The 23,182-nt window shown below is 36.0% G+C and overlaps 1 protein-coding gene across 3 annotated transcripts in view; it reads right to left on the bottom strand.

Annotated features, from left to right (window-relative positions):
• BLTP3B (bridge-like lipid transfer protein family member 3B) overlaps nucleotides 1-23,182 on the bottom strand; it is a 104,146-nt gene that overhangs the window by 47,277 nt on the left and 33,687 nt on the right. For all 3 annotated transcript variants that reach the window (XM_048217782.2, XM_044384491.3, XM_026499831.4), the window contains 7 exons: nucleotides 23,022-23,060; nucleotides 21,606-21,697; nucleotides 10,838-11,027; nucleotides 10,074-10,214; nucleotides 8,985-9,155; nucleotides 4,767-4,947; nucleotides 2,680-2,763 (listed from right to left, as the gene is read on the bottom strand). In XM_048217782.2, coding sequence (XP_048073739.1) covers nucleotides 2,680-2,763; nucleotides 4,767-4,947; nucleotides 8,985-9,155; nucleotides 10,074-10,214; nucleotides 10,838-11,027; nucleotides 21,606-21,697; nucleotides 23,022-23,060 — 898 coding nt within the window. The remainder of the gene's footprint in view (nucleotides 1-2,679; nucleotides 2,764-4,766; nucleotides 4,948-8,984; nucleotides 9,156-10,073; nucleotides 10,215-10,837; nucleotides 11,028-21,605; nucleotides 21,698-23,021; nucleotides 23,061-23,182) is intronic.

Here is a 23,182-nt window from a genome sequence, read left to right as displayed (position 1 = left end):
TATTGTTCTCCAAACTATTCCAAAAAAATAGAAAAGGAAAGAAAACTTCCAAATTCATTCTATGAGGCCAGCATTACCTTGATACCAAAACCAGGTAAAGATACCACTGAAAAAGAGAACTACAAACCTATACCCCTGATGAACACAGATGCAAAAATCCTCAACAAAATACTAGCAAACTGAATTCAACAATACATTAGAAAAATCACTCACTGTGAACAAGTGGGGATTCATTCCTGGGTTGCAACGGTGGTTCAATATTTGCAAATCAATCAATGTGATATATCACATTAAAAAGAGAAAGGTTAAGACCCATATGATCATTTCAACAGGTGCAAAAAAAGCATCTGACAAAGTACAACATCCATTCATTATAAATGCCCTCATCAAAGTAGGTTTGGAGGGAACATACGTCAACATAATACAGGCCACACATGAAAAACCCACAGTGAACAACATCATCTTTAATGGGGAAAAACTGAGAGCTTTTCCCCTAACTAAGGTCAGGAACAAATCAAGGATATCCACTCTCGCCACTTTTATTCAACATAGTACTGCAATTCCTAGGCACAACAATCAGACAATAAAAAGAAATAAAGGGCATCCAAATTAGCAAGGAGGATGTGAAACTTCCACAATTTGCAGATGACATGATATTATATATAGAAAACCTGAAAGACTCCAGCAAAAAACTGCTACAACTGATAAACGAATTCAGTAGTCACAGGATAGAATATCAATGTATAGAAATCTGTTGCATTTCTATACACCAATAACAAAACAGCAGAAAGAGAAATAAAAGAATCAATCCCATTTACAATTGCCCCAAAAACCATAAGATACTTAGGAATAAACTTAACCAAAGAGGCAAAGGACCTATACTCTGAAAACTATAAAACGCTAATTAAAGAAACTGAAGAAGACACAAAGAAATGGAAAGACATTTCATGTTCATGGATTAGAAGAGTACTGTTAAAATGTCTATACTATCCAAAGCCTACACATTTAATGCAATCCCTGTCAAAATACCAAAGGTATTTTTCTCAGAACTAGAACAAACAATCCTAAAATTTATATGGAACCACAAAAGACCTCGAATAGGCAAAGCAATCTTGAAAAAGAAAAGCAAAGCTGGAGGCATCACAACTCTGAACTTCAAGTTATATAACAAAGCTGTAATCATCAAGACAGTATGGTATTTGCACAAAAACAGATACATAGATCGATAGAACAGAAAACCCCTAGAAATAAACCCATAACTATACAGTCAATTAATTTTTGACAAAAGAGGAATGACTATCCAATGGGAAAGAAACAGTCTCTTCAAACAAATGTTGTTGAGAAAACTGGACAGCAACGGGCAAAGGAAACAAACTGGACCACTTTCTTAAACCAAACACAAAAATAATTCAAAATGGATTAAAGACCTAAATGTGAGACCTGAAACCATAAAAATTCTAGAAAAGAACAGGCAGTAACCACTTTGACAACAGCCATAGCTACTTTTTTCTAGATATGTCTCCCGAAGAAAGGAAACAGGCAAAAATAAACTACTGCGACTACATCAAAATAAAAAATTTTGCACAGCAAACAATCAACAAAACTAAAAGCAATTCCTATGGAATGGGAGAAGATATCTGCAAATGACCTATCCAATAAAGGGTTAGTATCCAAAATATATAAAGAACTGATAGAACTCAACACCCAAAAACCAAGTAATCCAATTAAAAAATGGGCAGAAGACACGAACAGACATTTTTCCAAAGAAGCCATCAGATGGCCAACAGACACATGAAAGATGCTCAACATCACTCATCATCTGGGAAATGTAAATCAAAACTACAATGAGATAGCACTTCATTCCTGTCAGAATGGTTAAAATCAATAACACAAGAAACAACATGTAATTGGCAAGGATGTGGAGAAAGGGGAACCCTTTGCACTATTGGTGGGAATGCAAACTGGTGAAGCCACTCTGGAAAATAGTATGGAGGTTCCTCAAAAAGTTAAAAATAGAACTACCCTATGCTCCAGCAATTGCACTACTGAGTATTTACCCAAAGAATACAAAAACACTAATTCAAAGGGATATATGCACCCTAAGTTTATTACGGCATTATTTACAATAGCCACGATGTGGGAGCAGCCCAAGACTATTATCAGCCATAAAAAAGAATGAAATCTTGTCATTTGCAAGGACATGGATGGAGCTGGAGAGTATAATGCTAAGCAAAATAAGTCAGGGAAAGACAAATACCATATGATTTTACTTGTGGTATTGAAGAAACAAAACAAAAGAGCAAAGGGGAAAAAAAGGGACAAATTAGGAAACGGACTCTTAATTATAGAGAACAAACTGATGGGAGGGGGGTGGATGGTGGTTAGGTGAAATAGGTGATGGGGATTGAAGAGTGCAGTTGTTGTGATAAGTACTGAGTGATGTATGCAATTGCTGAATCACTATACTGTACACCTGAAACTAATATAATACGGTATCTTACCTAACTGGAATTAAAATAATAAAAAATAAAAATATACATTAAATTAAAACGAAATAACAAAATACAAAATGAAATTAATTACATTAAGACAAATAATAAATACAAAAGGAAATGAGAGAAACTGTCTATATAACTTGTAAGCAAGATTTACGTCTGTTAAAGAAATTGTTATACATACCTGCTTTGTGATAAGGGTAATAATCTATAGTTAGCTGTGTAAAAGACAGTTGCATAGCCCCTCCAGTAATACGTCTATTTGACTCTGGAAAAAGAAAAAAAAATGGAATTGAGAGAAAGAAACATTAAGCAAGTATCAGAAACACTTCATTTATCATATTCACAGTCTAAGCAGTGGTTAACTGTCTCTCCGTTATCATAGATAATACATTAAGGATTTCAGGAAATGCAATTCAATCAAATCAGTGTTTATTAAGCCCCTATTATTTGCAAGGTACCAAGCCAAAAGGTGAGGATACAAAAAGAGCAGAACTTCTATATTTACAGCCCTAACCATATGCCAAGCATTGTTTTAAATACTTTAAGCATACTTGCTCATTTACTCTTCCTTACAACCCTGAGATAGATACTATTATTATTATCATTGTCATCCCCATTTTCTAGATAAGTAAATTGAGACACAAAGAGGGTAATTAAATAGACCAAGGTCATACTAACCAAGAAATATAGAGCTGGTTTGGAACCCAGGAAATATTAACCACTATACCATATCATCCTATCTCTCACTGAGGGGGAATTTAGCCCATTGGGTTAGGTAAACTGTCCAAATTAACACAGCTATATGATGATTAGAAGAGGATCACAACTCAGTGTGACTCCAACATAAAAATCAAGTTTTAAAACAGCATGAATAAGTCAACTGGAAGTAAGGAAAATACAAATTAATATACAACTAAGTACAAATGAATATAATTCATTTCAGAACATTCTGGATTTTAGAACAGAGCTGTATGACAAGGGAAATATTTTGGTGGAGTTTTCCCCTTGGGAAACATAACATAATTCAGCTTATTCTATGAAGGACTATAAAGAGTGAGAAATGTAAAAAAAAGCTTAGAAGACACTTTATTCTTTTGCTTATTACTTAACCTTGACCCCTCATTTTATTATTTTGGATTATTTTAATTTTTCCATTTTCCTTTCACCTAACTAAAGCAGAAGATGACAACTTTAAGCCAAATGACACAAAGGTACACAAAAGAAAAGAGAACAAATCCTTCTCTAAACTCCAAACCTTCCTCACCTATTTGTTCCACTCTTTCATCTAGTCACTGAAATCTGGCTGCCTTATCTGATGAAGGCAGGGTAACTTCTGCTAAATATCCAGATCAGTCTCAATATTTACTCTTTCAACTTTAAAAATATAGAGCAACAATTTTCACAGATACAGACTGAGAATCAGGTCTGAGGTAGACTAGTCAGATATAAATATCCTGGTTTTAAAGAGATCCTCAGCTTGATCCTCAAGCTCACCAAAGTCTGAGAACTACTGTCCTAGGAGAAGGCCCATTTGATGAGTCCTCCCAACACTATGGAGCAGGAACACTCTCCAATGGAGAAACAGAAATGCCTAGTGCCTATATTACGGAAGCACAGATTTTCAAAGCGACCAACAGCAGCTTCCCATTTACTCCATTACCTGTGTCTACTAAATAAGGAAGAATAAGAAAAACAAAAGCTAAAAGTAAAGAAAAAAAACTTACTAACTGGAATTTAGCTTCCTAGGCAAATTGTGGGAGGATTACTGGCGAAGAGACACAAGAAATGGTAAACAGCCACACAGCTGTGTTTACATGTACATGGGGTCAGAAAAATGCAGACAGACCACCATGGGAAAACATGTGTACAAATAATTATGAATTGAGTATGGACTCAAATTTAATTTATAGACAATTTCAAAATTATGAAAAAGTTAATTCAAAGGCAAGTCTAATATTTCATCATCCTCCAAGGATGTCATCTATTTAGTCCTTGATTTTTTTTTAAACCTAATTTTACTGGTAGTATCTGGTGAAATACTAGTTAACAATTAATTGTGCTGACATGCTAAGTACTACAGCAAAATAAAATTTCATACCAATACATATTGCTTAAAATTACAACTTTCTTCTATGTGTCTCATATAAATGATAAAATTATGACCAGGTATCATACCAGACATACTATATATTACACATGATAAACAATCCAGTGTTGTAGGAAATCCGAGAAAAACCAAAGTAGTTTGCAATAAGCAGCTTTTATTACCTTTTTCTTTAGCATGAATATCATCACATATGTGTAGATCTAGATGAGAAATCACCAAGTGATGAGAGGTTTCTCTAACGTCAAAGTCACTGAATAGTTTCACAATTGCATCATTTAGATCAGGAGCGTTTGAGGCCTGTGGTGTCTTCACTTGTTGGGCAGATGGGGCTACCGTAGAGCTCTAAAAGATTTGAACTGCCTTATCACTTCAAGTTAAATATTTGAAATTCCACAAGCAAGAAAACTTAAACATCTGTAGTAATGAAGTCGTGAAAAATAAGCTAATATATTTTCTATCAATAACTTAATTCCTCCAAATATTTTCTGAATTATATGAGAATAAAGTTAAATCTAAAAACTGGAGAACTATACAATTCGAATATGAAACCAATGTATTTTAATAAATACCTGAATAGTTATATTGATAGCCCTTATTCTAGAAAATATATTTATTAACTATTAAAGGCAGCTTATTCAAATAATATCAGTTCTACATAATAGAAGAGAAACAGGGGCGCCTGGGTAGCTCAGTCAGTGGAGGAGTTTTCCCCTTAAATAACATAATTCAGCTTATTCTATGAGGGAGTATAAACAGTAAGAAATGTAAAAAAGCTTAGAAGACACTTTTCTCTATTCTTTTGCTTATTACTTAACCTGGATCCCTCATTTTGTTATTTTGGTTTAACATTTCCATTTCTTGGTTTCAGCTCAGGTCATGATCTCACCTGTCCTGACATGGAACCTGGCATCAGGTGTGGAGTCAGCAGACAGTCCCCTTGAAGATTCCCTCCCTCTACCCCTCCCACACCATGTACAGCGCCCCCCAACCCCCTACTGTCAAATAAATAAATAAATAAATCTTTAAAAAAAAGAAAGAAAAGAGAAACAAACGTGAGCCCTGTATACATCAGCTGTACAAACTGTTATATATCCTGCAAAAATAAATTACTTCTTTTAAAGTGCTTGTGATACTGTTTGGTACTGTAAGCGCTCATAAGAGATGCAGCATGTCCTTTGAATGTGGATATATGAAGCAGCCAGAAAGCAGAAGAGATTTATAATAGACTCTGAAGTCAAATTCTTTTCTCCCCGAAGTGAAGAAGCATCGGGGCGCCTGGGTGGCTCAGTTGTTAGGCATCTGCCTTCGGCTCGGGGCGTGATCCCAGGGTCCTGAGACTGAGCCCTGCATTAGGCTCCCAGCTGCTCTGCTGGGAGCCTGCTTCTTCCTCTCCCACCCCCCCTGCTTGTGTTCCCTCTCTCGCTGGCTGTCTCTCTGTCTGTCAAATAAGTAAATAAAATCTTAACAACAAAAAAAATGAAGAAGCATAGATACTGCTGAACTATAAAGACTGATGTGAACCTAACAGCCTAAAATGATTCTATATATGTAAGCATACTGTAAGATCATCTGTTATATAAGCTATAGAACTGTACATGAAACTTTGGTAATAATTAACAAAATAGAGACCAAATTTTTCATCAAAAAATATTAAAAAGTTTCTAATTAAGAACAATTCATTAATAAATGCACAGTTAGTGATGTATGGAAAATTAAAGTATATATATTTTGTATGTACACATATATACACATTATCTATTAAGAACTACCTGTAAACGAATTTCAAAGTATACTCAGTAAATGAGAATTTCTCAAAGAAAATGATCAAGACCCACAGTAATTAAAGAAAAGGAAAGATGAAATATAATTGTGAAGGCTTAAATTCTAAGGGCTTGAGAAAATTTTTTTTACTAATTGTCAAAGTAATTTCCATAAGACAAATCATTTATTTTTGTTTTTAGGGTTTTTTTTCAGTAGGCGCCAAGCCCCCCATGGAGCCCAACACAGGGTTTAAATTCTGTGAATCAAGACCTGAGCTGAGAACAAGAGTCAGACACTTACCCAACTGATGCACCCAGGTGCCCCAAGACAAATCACTTATTATGTTCTTCTACTTTCAAAGTTTTAACAGACTACTATTTATATTTATGACTGTACTATTTTGAAGGAAAAAATTCTCCTGTATTTCTTTAACCATGTTTTCTATCTTCTTTATCCACAAAAATACTGATATAAACGAAAACATAAACATCAATCTCTCTACAAACACTTTTCTTTCTCTTTCTTTCTTTTTTTTTTTTTTAAGATTTTATGTATTTATTTGACAGAGAGAGACAGCCAGCGAGAGAGGGAACACAAGCAGGGGGAGTGGGAGAGGAAGAAGCAGGCTCCCAGGGGAGGAGCCTGATGTGGGGCTCGATCCCATAATGCCGGGATCACGCCCTGAGCCAAAGGCAGACGCTCAACGACTGAGCCACCCAGGCGCCCCTGCTCATCAAACTTTTAAAATCAGGTTCCCCATTGCATCAAGAACTGGGGATGTACTGTATGGTGACTAATATAACAAAATAAATATTATTAAAAATAAATAAATTAATTAATTAATTAATTTAAAAAAATCAGGTTCCCCCAGAGAACTATAAAGATATCTCATTGGATAAATATTATTTATTGGTAGAATGATACAAGGTTCACCATTAATTCTTTATTTCTTTTTGTGGCTAAAAGCTCTAGAAAATTATTCATATAAATAGGTAAACTGGAATGAAAATTTTATTTTAGCAATATGATGTGATTCTTTGAATTCCTTCAAGTTACATGCCAGGATTCATGAAATGATTTTTTAAAAATTATTTTTAATAATCTAGTAGCTGATATGTATAAATCCTCCTTCAAATGTGTTGAAAGCAGGGGCACCTGGGTGGCTCAGTCAGTTATGCGTCTGCCTTTGACTCAGGTCATGACCCTGGAATTCTGAGATGGAGGCCTGCATCAAGTTCACCGCTCAGCGGAGAGTCTGCTTCTCGTTGTGACCTTCCCCCACTCATACTCTCTCTCTCTGTCACTCACTCTCTCTCAAAGAAATAAAATCTTTTAAAAAAAATTTTTTTTAATGTACTGAAAGCAAAAGAGTGGAAGTAGAAACCATCTGACTTTTTACTTTGTCATTAGTCACTGACTTCCAATATGAATAAAAGTATTTCAAATAACCTCCATCTTGTCACCCCAAGCTTTTTTAGTTTTTTCTCCCCCTATTCTTGGAGAAATCCATCATAGTAAAAATGAGTAAGAAGTAAGAAGGCCTTTCATTCGTCAAGTAGGAGAAGAGTAGTATATGTGTAACTCAATTTCCTTAAAACGTGGAAAGGTGTACATCCGAGAGGCATGTGTATGTAACTCTCAAAAAGACTTCTCTAGTAACGCTAAACTAATTTTTATCAGAAAATACCATGCTCTTTAACAATATACTTTTGCAGATTCCATTCCCTCATCTGACATACCCCTTCCCTCACTGTGACCTTCTCATTCTTAAGACTTAGTTTCATTATCTTCTTTGTGAAACCTTTCCAAACTATGCAGGCAGTTGACTACAACTTCTCTATGCTTCCATGGTTCCTTCACTCCCCTTTTTATTTGCACTCTAGTATTTAAGATGAACTACAATGACTTGTTTTATATTTGACTTCCCATTATACTCTGAGATTCTTGAGGACAGGGTCAGATAATATTCATTTTTACATCTACAGTGTCTAGCCCTGAGTTCCTACCTAAATAGTAACTAGATAGTAACTAATGCCAATTCAATAGTCATAGGAAAGCCTAAAATGTATGCTACTTCCATGTACCAAACCAGATCACCAACAAGTTATATATCTCAGATATATTACTCTGTTTCCAAAGAAATAGCTTCGTAGAAATAGGATTTCACAATATCCCTTGTTTTTATTAAAAACAGATACAATGCTAACAGTTTTGTGCTGAACTTCAGCAATTCCCCAGGGTTTTACACTTTCTGCAATATTAATTCTCACATTTCTCCCTTGACTATACCCAGGTTTTTTCCTTTTGCCCTTACTTTAGTAAGTTTAAGTTGTATTTTACTTCCTGAAAAGAAGTATTTATAACATCAAATACTTTTATGTTATCATTAACAATGGTGCCTAGTACAGAACTCCAAACAAAATAAGCATGATATAGACAGAAACACACTTAATATATGTTTCCATATAGATTCCATGTGTAGAAAATTATGCAGTAAGATATCTAGATAAGAGATTCTTGGACTCAAAGTCTTACAATCTGTTTCACACAGAAAACAACTAACCGTTCTGATTTTTAAACCATTTACATATTAAGCGTTTTTCCTCTTAAAAGCATACCTGCGTAGGTTCAGGAGCCATACTCTTCCTTTGTTCTGTTGATTTTTCTATTGCTTCGCTAAGAGATTTTGCATATTGTACCATAGCCTTCAACTGGGAATCCGTTAAAACCCATAACAAGTCATCCAATATTAGAACTAACTTTGTTGCAATAACATTGCAGTCCTTTAACTGTCAGAGAAAATGATTAATAAAATTAAGCCAAGACATAAAACTTACAATGCACTGTTTTAAAAATATTTAAAATGTCTGAATGAAATTAAATATGGATCCTTCCTTCATTCACCAAATATTTATTGTGCTCCTATCCTATAGAAGGAATATCTCCTTGTATTGGAGATACAGTGGTAAAAAAGACTAATAAATTCCTGTACCTTAACAGATGGACATTATACAGGTACAGGTACTTATATAATTTAATTCTGCATTTATAACTAATAAATCATAAAATTACCTATATTAATTGTGCTAATTCTAGTACAGAAAGCACAAAAATTAAAAACTGAAATGCTATTTTAACCACATTTCCACAATACTGTATTAAGCATTATACTCTGAAAAAAATTTTTTCAATTTAGAATATTTATTTGTGTCTAATGATATAAAACATATTGTTGAGACTTTAATTGAGCCATGTTTTAAAAAGTCATTACTCCCTCATTAAATTTCATTACAATCTATGGTGAACTCTTGACTTCTGATATCTTCAAGTAACTATCTTCCTTATTTATCTAAATTACCATTCATATCTTAATAACCTTCTAAAAGCTAGTAGTTTGGCTACTGATAATAGAGGTTTTGCTGTTTACACATTCCTAAATAAAATTCAATAGAAGAAATGAAATTATAAGACAGTTAATGTTCAAAAATATTTGGCAATGGAGAAACTATTAAATTTACCAAAAGTAAAAATCTAAGTATTAAATCAAGAAAACTGAAAAACGTTATTACACTATATTTCTTCAAATACTGCTTTAGGCACTATATTTCCTTTTATTTTCCTTTAATATTCCAATGTTTCACCTGAAAATTATTTAAAATTTCCTCTCAATTATCACATGAACCAAAAAGGTAACCCTGCTGACTTACTCTTCTTTTAAGTGTGACTCTGATTTTCGATTGGTTGGTTATTAGTCGAACAGGAGCACACATAATTTCAAGATGTGAACTCTGAGTAGCATCTGCCTCTATTCGAATCATCTGCCAATTTATTTCTTTAAACGTCAAAACCTAAGGAGAACAAAGAGATTAGCTTCAGTTACTCAAGCAAAACAGAATGAAAGACACGTAGATTTGTAAAAACAAAAAAGCTAAATAAAGAAGCTAAATAAAATTTTGTGTCTTTACTAATTTTCTTATGACACTCTAGATATATTCACTATGTTTTTATTTTTTAAAATTGCATAGTTACCACAAATTCAGTAACATATCTTCAATTATAGTCATTATTTATAAAATTATTTTAATTTTGATATAAAGTACAAAGAGCATTTGAATCATGTGAACAAGAAAAATATAAACAACAGTTTAGTTTTGTATATTTTGTATGTTTAGTTTTGTGTATTTTTGTAAATTTAAAATTGAATTCTGAGTAGCTGAGAAGTTAAAATGGGGTTCATTAAAAATGGGGTTCATTAACTCTATAAATTGAAACATTACAGTAAAAACACTAAAATATGCACTTTTTAAATTAAATAACTAAGAGAAATACAGAGAAAAGTATAGTTAAAAGGCAAGAGTAAATGTAATATGTGAATCTAGGTAACTACAAGAAGTAATTATTTTAAAATGTCCTCTTTTATTTATTAGTAACTAAAAGATTTTTTAAACAAAGAATGAAAAAAAATGTTTACCTCTCCTCTCTGTGGATCTTGAATACGTGTAAATCTTAAATCTCCATGTTCCCAGTTTGCATTTACACTATAGATCCTTAGCTGGGAAAGTTCAAAGGATGCGTTGAAAGCTTTTGCTCCAATGCGGATAACAATGGAATTCACAGAAACAGTAATTCCCTCAACTACTTTCTCAGCAAAGCCATATTCACTGGAAAAACAAACCAAAACAAAATATAATGCACTAAAGCCAAAATAAATCATTAAAAGGTTACCTGTTAATATTCTCACATACGTGAACAAACGGGACATTATATTATTCATTTTTATGTAAAAAAATTTTTGGTTAAAACAATAATCTAGGCCGATTACATGTAAATTATGAAAATGTTATTCTCAAAATGATAACAGGTTTTTAAAATTTAAGGTTACTGTTTATTTTGTAAGTTTTAAATTTTATTTCCAGTGTAGTTAATATATAGTAATATATTACTTTCAGGTGTGCAATAGTGATCTAACAATTCAATACACTATTCAGTGCTCACTATAAGTGTACTCTTTAATCTCTATCATCTATTTTGCCCACCCCTCCCTTCTGGTACCCATTAGTTTGTTCTCTATACTTAAGAGTCTGTTTCTTGGTTTGTTTCTCTTTTTTTCCCCTTTGCTCATTTGGTTTCTTAAATTTCAAAATCATATGGTATTTGTCTTTCTCTGATTGACTTATCTTGCTTAGCATTATATGCTCTAGATATATCCATGTCCTTCCAAATGGCAAGATTTCATTTTCTTTTTATGGCTGAATAATACTGCATTGTAGATACACACCACTTTTTCTTTATGCATTCATCAATCAACGGACACTCGGGCTGCTCCCATATCGTGACTATTATAAATAATACCCCAATAAGCATAGGGGTGCAGGTATCCTTTCTAATTGGTGTTGTTGTATTCTTTCGTGCAATTCAGTAGTATCCAGTGTTGTTGTATTCAGTAGTGCAATTACTGGATCATAGGGGTGATTCTATGTCTAATTTTTTGAGGAACCTCCATACTGTTTTCCACAGTGGCCTCACCAGTTTGCATTCCTTCCAACAGTGCACAAAGTGTTCCTTTTTCCCCACATCCTCACTAACACTTGTTCCTTGCGGTTTTGATTGTAGCCATCTTGATAGGTGTAAGTGAAGGTTACTTTTTATTTATTTATTTTGAGAGAGAGGGTAGGCATGCATGAGCAGGGGAAGGGGCAGAGGGAGAGAGAATCTTAAGCAGGTCCCATGCCCAGCAAGAAGACCGATGCGGGGCTCCATCTCATGACCCTGAGATCATGACCTGAGCAGAAATCAAGAGTTGGACACTTAGATTACAGTTAAGATGGCGGAGGAGTAGGGGACCCCTTTTTCAGCCGGTCCCCTGAGTCGAGTTGGATAGGTACCAGACCATCCTGAACACCCACGGAATCAGCATGAGACGCAAGAAGATACATCTGGATCTCTACAAATGAACATCTCCAGCGCTGAGTATTGAGGTACGAAGCGGGGAGCCGTGAAACCACGCACAGATATCGGAAGATGAACGGAAGGGGGAGGGAGCCACCACATTTGGGCGCCGGGAAGCAGTAGCCACCTGCTCAGGGGAGCGGGCGGACTCGCGGACCGGCACCTGCGAGAAAGCCGACTGAGACCGTGAGCCGGGGAACGCGCGCACCCAGACTGAAACGGAGCTCCGGTGCGCTCACTGGAACCAGACTGAGACCGGGAGCTCCGGAGCGCGGGAGCAGCTGGTGGCTGGTGGCTGGTGGCGGGCAGTGTTATAAACACAATGGACAGAGACGCACCGGCCCTAGAAGTGAGGGCTGGGACGCCGGGTATGGGGCAGACATCCCAGGACGCTGCAGGGTTGAGCAGCACCAACAGAAACAGAATTAAAGTGGCCAGAACATCAGTGGAGAACGGTCCGCGATCCATCTGTTCTGAGACAGAGGCTGAGATACGGCCACTGCTGCTTTGACTCTCAGAAGAGGCACAGCAAACCGCCAGGGAAAGCCACCAGAGAACAAAAGCCTGGAAAGACCGGCTCACAGGGTGCCCATCCCCATCCCCCCTCGCAGGGGACACGGAGACTCTACCCAAACAGGGTTGCCCAAGTATCGGCGCGCAGGCCCCGCCCCCAGAAGGCAGGCCGAAAAATCAAGAAGCCCACATCCCTAAGATCCCTACAAAAAAAGTGCGCACTGCCTGGGTCCCGGTCAATAATGTGGGCTCTGGACAACCCCGCAACCTCCCCTCATCAGAATGATGAGAAGGAGAAATCCCCCCCAGCAAGGAAAAGACAATGAGTCTGTGGCCTCTGCCACAGAATTAATGGATATGGATATAACCAAATTATCAGAAATGGAATTCAGAGTAACAATGTTCAAGATAATGTGTAGACTTGAAAAAAGTATTAATGAAATGTTAATGAGAATACAGAATCTCTAAGGGCGGAAATGAGAGCGAATCTGGCAGAAATTAAAAATTCTATGAGCCAAATGCAGTCAAAACTAGAGGCTTTGACGGCCAGGGTGAATGAGGCAGAACAACGTATCAGTGAATTGGAGGATGGGTTAGTAGAAGAGAAAGCTAAAATAGAATCAGGGCTCAAAAAAAATCCATTCTCAAGAATGTAGGTTACGGGAGATTACTGACTCAATGAAACGTTCCAATGTCAGAATCATCGGCATCCCTGAGGGGGTGGAGAAAAACAGAGGTCTAGAAGAGATATTTGAACAAATTGTAGCTGAAAATTTCACCAATCTAGCATCAAAGGAAACAAGCATTCACGTCCAAGAGGCAGAGAGGACACCTCCCAAGCTCAACCACAACAAATATACGCCACGTCACGTCATAGTGCATTTTGCAAATATTAGATCCAAGGATACAGCATTCAAAGCAGCCAGGGCAAAGAAATTTCTCACGTACCAAGGCAAAGGTATCAGAATTATGTCAGACCTGTCTACACAGACCTGGAATGAGAGAAAGGGTTGGTGGGGGGGCATTTTTAAAGCTCTTTCAGAGAAAAACACGGAGCCAAGGATCCTTTATTCAGCAAGGCTGTCATTCAGAATTGATGGAGAGATAAAGACCTTCCAGGATAGCCAGTCATTGACTAATTTCGTAACCACGAAACCAGCCCTACAGGAGATATTAAGGGGGGTTCTATAAAAGTAAAAAGGCCCCAAGAGTGATACAGAACAGAAAGTCACAGTCGATAGAAACAAAGACTTTACTGGCAACATGGCATCATTAAAATCATATCTCTCAATAATCAGTCTCAATGTAAATGGCCTAAATGCTCCCATAACTCCACAGGGTGGCAGATTGGATAAAAAGACATAACCCATCCATTTGCTGTCTACAAGAGACTCATTTTGAACCCAAAGATACATTCAGACTGAAAGTAAAGGGATGGAATACCATCTTTCACGCCAATGGACCTCAAAAGAAAGCTGGGGTACCAATTCTCAAATCAGACAGATTCGATTTTAAACTAAAGACTATAGTTAGAGACACAGAAGGGCACTATATTCTTCTTAAAGGATGTATCCAACAAGTGGATATGACAATTATAAATATATATGCTCCCAACAGGGGAGCAGCAAGATACACAAGCCAACTCTTAACCACAATAAAGAGACATATAGATAAAAATACATTAATAGTAGGGGACCTCAACACTCCACTATCAGCAATAGACAGAGCACCTAAGCAAGAAATCAACAAAGAAACAAGAGCTTTGAATGCCATACTCAACGGGTTGCACCTCATAGATATATAGAGAACACTACATCCCAGAACCAAAGAATACTCATTCTATTCTAATGCCCTGGAACATTCTCAAGAATAGACCATGTTCTGGGTCACAAAACAGGTCTCAACCTATACCAAAAGGCTGAAATTATTCCCTGCATATTCTCAGACCACAACGCTTTGAAATTGGAACTCAACCACAGTGAAAAATTTGGAAGAAACTCAAACACTTGGAGACTAAGAACCATCCTGCTCAGGAATGATTCAATAAACCAGGAAATCAAAAAATCAATTTAAACAATTTATGGAGACCAACGAGAATGAAAACACAACGGTCCAAAACCTATGGGATACTGCAAAGGCAGTCCTAAGGGGAATATACATAGCCATCCAAACCTCACTCAAAAGAATAGAAAAATCTAAAATGCAGTTTTTATATTCTCACCTCAAGAAGCTGGAACAGCAACAGAGGGACAGGCCTAATCCACGCACTAGGAAGCAGTTGACCAAAATTAGAGCAGAAATCAATGAATTAGAACCAGGAGTACAGTAGAGCAGATCAACAGAACTAGAAGCTGGTTATTTGAGAGAATTAATAAAACTGACAGACCACTGGCAAGACTTATCCAAAAGAATAGAGAAAGGACCCAAATTAATAAAATTATGAATGAAAAAGGAGAGGTCACAACCAACACCAATGAAATTGGAAGAATTATTAGAAATTTTTATCAACAGCTATATGCCAATAAATTAAGCAATCTGGAAGAGATGGAGGCCTTCCTGGAAACCTATAAACTACCAAGACTGAAACAGGAAGAAATTGATTTTTTAAACAGGCCAATTAATTATGAAGAGATTGAAACAGTGATAAACAACCTTCCAAAAAACAAAACTCCAGGACCAGATGGTTTTCCTGGGGAATTCTACCAAACATTCAAAGAAGAAATAATATCTATTCTCCTAAAGCTATTTCAAAAAATAGAAACAGAAGGAAAGCTACCAAACTCATTCTATGAGGCCAATATTACCTTGATCCCCAAACCAGGCAAAGACCCCATCAGAAAGGAGAATTACAGACCGATTTCCCTAATGAATATGGATGCCAAAATTCTCAACAAGATCCTGGCTAATAGAATCCAACAGTACATTAAAAGAATTATCCATCATGACCAGGTGGGATTCATCCCTGGGATGCAAGGGTGGTTCAACATTCGCAAATCAATCGGTGTCTTAGATTTTATCCAAAAGGAAAAATTCAAAAATCATATGATTCTCTCAATAGATGCAGAAAAAGCATTTGACAAAATACAGCATCCTTTCCTGATTAAAACCCTTCAGAGTGTAGGGATAGGGGGTACATTCCTCAATCTCATAAAAACCATCTATGAAAAGCCTACAGCAAATATCATTCTCAATGGGGAAAAGCTGGAAGCCTTTCCCTTAGGATCAGGAACACGACAAGGATGCCCACTCTCGCCACTATTATTCAACATAGTACTAGAAGTCCTTACAACAGCAATCAGACAACAAAAAGGGATAAAAGGTATCCAAATCAGCAAAGAAGAAGTCAAACTGTCTCTCTTCGCAGATGACATGATACTCTATATGGAAAACCCAAAAGAATCCACTCCCAAACTATTAGAAGTTATAGAGCAATTCAGTAACGTGGCGGGATACAAAATCAATGCTCAGAAATCAGGTGCATTTCTACACACGAATAATGAGACTGAAGAAAGAGAAATTAGGGAATCCATCCCATTTACAATAGCACCAAAAACCATACATTACCTTGGAATTAACTTAACCAGAGACGTAAAGGACCTATATTCTAGAAGCTATAAATCACTCTTAAAAGACACTGAGGAAGACACAAAAAGATGGAAAAATATTCCATGCTCATGCATTAGAAGAATTAACATAGTTAAAATGTCCATGCTACCCAGAGCAATCTACACTTTCAATGCTATCCCGATCAAAATACCAATGACATTTTTCAAAGAAATGGAACAAATAGTCCTTAAATTTGTATGGAACCAGAAAAGGCCCCGAATCCCCAAGGAACTGTTGAAAAGGAAAAACAAAGCTGGGGGCATCACAATGCCGGATTTCGAGCTGTACTACAAAGCTGTGATCACAAAGACAGCATGGTACTGGCACAAAAACAGACACAAAGACCAATGGAACAGAATAAAGAACCCAAAAATGGACCCTCGGCTCTTTGGGCAACTAATCTTTGATAAAGCAGGAAAAAACATCCGGTGGAAAAAAGACAAGTCTCTTCAATAAATGGTGCTGGGAAAATTGGACAGCTACATGCAAAAGAATGAAACTTGACCACTCTCTCACACCATACACAAAGATAAACTCTAAATGGATGAAAGACCTCGATGTGAGACAGGAATACATCAAAATCCTAGAGGAAAACATAGGTAGCAACCTCTGGGACATCGGCCAAAGCAACCTTTTTCATGACACATCTCCAAAGGCAAGAGAAACAAAAGATAAAATGAACTGGTGGGACTTCATCAAGATAAAAAGCTTCTGCACAGCCAAGGAAACAGTCAAAAAAACTAAGAGGCAGCCTACAGAATGGGAGAATATATTTGCAAATGATGCTACAGATAAAAGACTGGTATCCAAGATCTACAAAGAACTTCTCAAACTCAATACATGAGAAACAAATAAACAAATCATAAAATGGGCAGAAGATATGAACAGACACTTTTCCAATGAGGACATACAAATGGCTAACACACACAGGAAAAAACGTTCAAAATCATTAGCCATCAGGGAAATTCAAATCAAAATCACACTAAGATACCACCTGACGCCAGTTAAAATGGCAAAAATTAACAAGGCAGGAAACAGCAATTGCTGGAGAGGATGTGGAGAAAGGGGATCCCTCCTACATTGTTGGTGGGAATGCAAGTTGGTGCAGCCACTCTGGAAAACAGTGTGGAGGTCCCTTAAAAAGTTAAAAATTGAGCCACCCTATGACCCAGCCATTGCACTACTGGGTATTTACCCCAAAGATACAGATGTAGTGAAGAGAAGGGCCATACACACCCCAATGTTCATAGCAGCATTGTCCACAATAGCTAAATCATGGAAGGAACCAAGATGCCCTTCAACAGATGACTGGATTAAAAATTTGTGGTCCATATATACAATGGAATATTACTCAGCTATCAAAAAGAACGAGTTCTCAACATTTGCTGCAACATAGATGGCACTGGAGGAGATAATGCTACGTGAAATAAGTCAAGCAGAGAAAGACAATTACCATGTGATTTCTCTCATCTATGGAACATAAGAACTAGGAAGATCGGTAGGAGAAGAAAGGGATAGAGAAAGGGGGGTAATCAGAAGGGGGAATGAAGCATGAGAGACTATGGACTCTGAGAAACAAACTGAGGGCTTCAGAGGGGAGGGGGGTGGGGGAATGGGATAGGCTGGTGATGGGTAGTAGGGAGGGCACGTATTGCATGGTGCACTGGGTGTTATACACAACTAATGAATCATCGAACTTTGCATCAAAAACCAGAGATGTACTGTATGGTGACTAACAAAATATAATAAAAAAACACTAAAAAAAAAAAAAAAAGAGTTGGACACTAACCAACTGAGTGACCCAGGCCCCTCTGAAAGGTTACTCTTCAGATTAGGTTACTGTAATCACTATCAAAACTGCCTACACTCAAGTTGTCAGATGTTCAAACAACTGGAATCTATAAAGTAAATAAGAGAACTAAATTCCTGACACAAAGAAGGCTATAGACTATAACTATAATATAATCTCAAATTCAGGAATAAAGTCAGAAAAAGTTCACATTCTCTAATGCAATTCAGCAAATATTTAGTGAGAATCTACCATGTGCACAATGCTGGGACATAAGGAAAACCAAAATACAGTTGTGGTATTCTAGGGCTCACTAGTTACTTGGAGAGGAAAAACACATACGCCCTAGGAATTGAAACATTAGGCAGTCTGTAATTTAGTGCTTTAAAAAAGGAATCATCACTACACTTGGTAGAGGAAGAAATTGTTCATCGTTAGGGAATCTATCCAGGAAAGAAAAATGTATTTTCTACAGGGGGTGATGGGAAGAAGGGAAATCTTATATTAGGGAAAAATACAAGCAAAGGCACAGAAAAGTAGGAAAGAAGAGGTCACATTTTGAGAATAATGAGTAGTACAGTATGAATGGAATATAGACTATCAATATATTTTGGCAGGAAGGGTAGTAAAAGTTTGTCCAAACAACACATTACTTCAATTATTACCACTATGACCATTATTCCTAAATCTATCTCTATCCAGATCTCTCCCTAGAACTTCAGAGTGTTAAAATTCAAATGCCCAGCAGATATTTTCACCAGGCTGCCTCCATACATTTCAAAGCCAACATGTATAAAAGTGAACCCATCATTTTTATCGATCATATACATCCTTCTCCTATACCTGCCACTAAGCTTCTTGACTTACTATCTTACTGAATAAATTACCTAAACGTCCTAATCCTCAGATGACCTATCATTTAAATCAGGTAATACTTTGCAGGTTACATGTGGGTTACATGAAATAATGCATATGAACCAAACAGCCCATTTCTTGATTGATGATATTTTATGAAATATAACTATTATTTACAGTATTATTGAGAACTAAAGAGGAAGAACTCATCAGCATCCTAGGGAGAAGCTTCTTTAATCCCAAGGACAAATACTTGGTCACTTGGCTAGAAATATTCCTGGAGTTGGAAAGAATATATTATTCTGTAATAATTATCTGGCAGTGCCCTTTGGAATTTCCAACCTCATCTGTTCTAACTTGTGCATTAAAGTGTTACAATTGTATTGAAGGATTTATCACCAAAGGGGTGAAGACTGAATCAATGACTAAAGTCTACAAGTTTCTGGCTATGTCATCCATTATCAATTAAAAAGGTGAAATTCCCGTTTTCAAACAAGTCTATTCTAAGTTTGATTAATCTTCACATAGATGTAGATCTCCTCTATACGAAGTGATAAAGTCAAATTTCTGAACTTACAAACTTACTAAATCATTAATCTATGGGAACATAATCAACTCACAGGTCCTGCACAGAAGGTAAGGCCAGCGTGTTAAATATTAATATCCCTGTATTTTAATCTCATAGAGACAAAATCAAATAAATCAGTGTTTCTCCAAGTTGTATAAGTATAAAGAATTGTTAACAATACATAGTCACATTCTAGATAACCATTCTAGACTGCAAGAATCATAATTTCAAAAAAAGGAACCTAAAAGAATATAGATTTAATAAGCATCCTAAGTGATTGCTATAATCAGGCAAGTCTGGAAAATGTGGAAATAGATTAACCATACTGCCATACATAAAAATATAAGGATTATCATCACATGATTACAAAGCCAAAATTATAAAGCTTATTGATACTATAAAAACATGAGTTAGGAAGAACATTATCAACAACAGCAATTTTCCTGATCTTCTTTTCCACTTTCAATAATCTTATAAACATCTCTACTTTTTCACCAATTTTCTGACTCTACCCAACTTGACCAATTGCTCCAATCTACTCTATCACAGATGAAATCAAAAACTTTAAAATCTCAAATTGCGGGATGATGTATAAACTACAAAGAAGTTAATGTGAAAGCTCTTTTCCCAGTCACTAGGCCAAATATAAACTGTACATCTGATAAACCTGGCCTTCAGTCAACTCTTAGCAGTGGATTGATGGATCACGATCAGATTCCTCTGGAACTCTACTGATCAGGCTGTAGGTATTCTCGGAGAAAGCACTAATGCAAAGGTGGTTCAACCCTGGTGAAAGGGAAAGGTGGAAATGAGCGTGGAGGGGGGGGGTGTCTGTGTATCTGATGTGCACGTTCTTTCTCTTTTTTATCTTTTTAAATATTTCATTTTTAAGTAATTTCTACATCCAACATGGGGCTCAAACTTACAACCCCAAGATCAACAGTCACATGCTCTACCAACTGAGCCAGCCAGGCACCCCATGTACGTTCATTCCAAATTAGAGTTTTATCATTGGTCTGACACAGCACCTGGAATACTATAAAATGTTCAGGGCTGCTGTGTTCTACAACTTGAGCAGGAACTAATCACATTAAAATCTAAGTGAACATTTTCCATGAATAGGTGCATAGACAAAAATTAGTACAGAAATCCTGCCTTAAAGAAATGATATACAGTATGAGAGCCAAATTTACTGAATGCAATAATAAACAGGCAATTTTTTTAAAGATCTATTTTTTAAGGGGCACCTGAGTGGCTCAGTTGGTTAAGTGTTTGACTTCACCTCAGGTCATGATCGTGGAGTCCCAGGATCCAGCACTGCATCAAGCTTCCCACTCAGCTGGGAGTCTGCTTGTCCCTCTTCCCTCCCCCTGCCTGTGCCCTGGTGCTCTCTCTCTCAAATAAACAAATAAAATCTTAAAAAAAAAAAAAAAAAAGATCTACTCTTCTAAGATCTAACTTCTCAAGAAGACTTTGCAAAATGGCCCCCATGCTTCTACTTTATTAGCATCTGATTTTTATCTATCAAAATCCAATTTATATAAAGTGTGAACATTCTATATTTCATGAATTTTAGAGTAATCCAAAAGGCTTATAATTTTCTAAGGCATCAACTTTTAACCCTTAAGAGTCATAAAAGTTCCACTGATGCATAGAATAAATGATAGGCAAAGAAACTATTCAGAGACTAAGAGACTATCTGATTTATAGAATGCTTTTGGTTGATCATTACTATTTAATATCAAGGAAAGCAAGATGAATAAAAGAGGCTAAAAATCAATTCTACTACTTTGGTAACATAATACCAAAACTGCAAAACGTCTGATGGGAAAAGGTGACTAAAATAGAAACTGTGTGAGGTTAGGAAATTTTATTTTATGTTCCATTACTACAGATAACAGAGTGACTACAGAAAAGAACTCCCTTTGCAAGTCATGCAGATTAATGGATATAGCTTACCTTTGTCCTGAAGCAGTTGCAATTGGTGATGGGCCATTAGGATTTCGTGGTTCTTCACATGTACTCATTTCCATTATTACTTTATCCAGGGACTAATAAAAATCCATTAAAAATGTAAAAAATTAGTTACTTTATGTATTTTATGAAAATATCATGTAACACTATTTTCTCTTTCATTTCTTTAGGAACAATGTAAACAGTAAGTAAGCAGAGTCACTTTAAATGTCTCTCTAAAAGTCTAAAAAGACAAATACCAAAACAGAAAATGTGCTCAGTCCTTTCTCAAAGCACTTACTATCTGACAAAAAAGCTATGGGCATATAGGAGTAAGAGACAAAAAAACTACAAGTAGCCATATGCTGCTGAAATCATCAGATTTTACAGAAGCGCAATCTCTAATCTCAGAATGTAGGATATTATTAACTGCTAAATGAGATTATATGTTAGAGAATGGGATTTAAGCAGCTATAAAAGTTTATCCCAATCTAAGACTTGAGATTTAAGACATACAACAATGAAAAATATGAAATATGCAAGAAATGTGAAAAAATAAACACTGCCATAATGAAAAACTTTCTTTCAAGATAATAGTTTTGCCTGAAGATCAAATGTCCTTAGTAGTCATCACTAACACAACTCAGTCACTCTTCATTCTCTACTTTAATATAGCATTTATTATCTGAAATTATCTTGTATACTTGTTTGTTGTTGGTCTCCTCTACAAAAATATTAAGCTCCCTCAGGGCACAGGGTAGGTGCTCAATAAATATTTATGGAATGAATGAATCAATAAATGACCAAATGACCAATCTTTCTTCAATTTTCCTTAAAAAAGGAAAGTACGCTGGGGCGCCTGGATGGCTCAGGCAATTAAGCATCTGCCTTTGCCTCAGGTCATGATCCCAGGGTCCTATGATCAGCCCCTTGGGCTCCCTGCTCAGCAGGTAGTCTGCTTATCCCTCTCCCTCTCCCCTTCCACACCCCACTCTTGTGTATTTGTATGTGTGTGCTCTCTCTCTCAAATAAATAAATAATAAAATCTTAAAAAAAACAGGAAAGTATATTCAGGTGCATATTACTCATTTAATTTAGTAGATCAATAAAATCAGAAACACAGAAAGTTTGAATTAAATGTTACTAAAACTGTCATTGTATGACAATAAAGAGCTAGATGATACAATAAAAATATACCAACTTAGAACATAATACACCTGAAAAATTTTAAAGACCCTCCCATTTTAAAGTTCAAACTTCTCACTTAAGGGCTGACAAAACTAAGTACCATCCAAATAAAATGAAAGCCAATTTGTAGAAAAGCCAGAAGATTGTGTTTTTATGAAACAAAGAATTAATATTAGCGAGTAGTTAGATCATATGCACATATAAATGCTTATTACTGAGGCAAGTCAGACTCACCAAACAGATGGGATGTGTTTTCAATTTTGTCCATGGAATCTACCAAAAAAAAAAAAAAAACAACAAACAAAATTTTTTTTCTTTAAAATCAATCATTAAAAAATAATTTAAAACAGTAATCAACACAGATGCTCTCTAAATATAGTGACAGACATACCAAA

The sequence above is a fragment of the Ursus arctos genome, unplaced genomic scaffold, assembly GCF_023065955.2.
Source record: "Ursus arctos isolate Adak ecotype North America unplaced genomic scaffold, UrsArc2.0 scaffold_21, whole genome shotgun sequence".
NCBI classification, from domain to species: domain Eukaryota; kingdom Metazoa; phylum Chordata; class Mammalia; order Carnivora; family Ursidae; genus Ursus; species Ursus arctos.
Note: the sequence above shows the minus strand (reverse complement) of the source record. Positions and strands in the feature narration are given on the sequence as shown.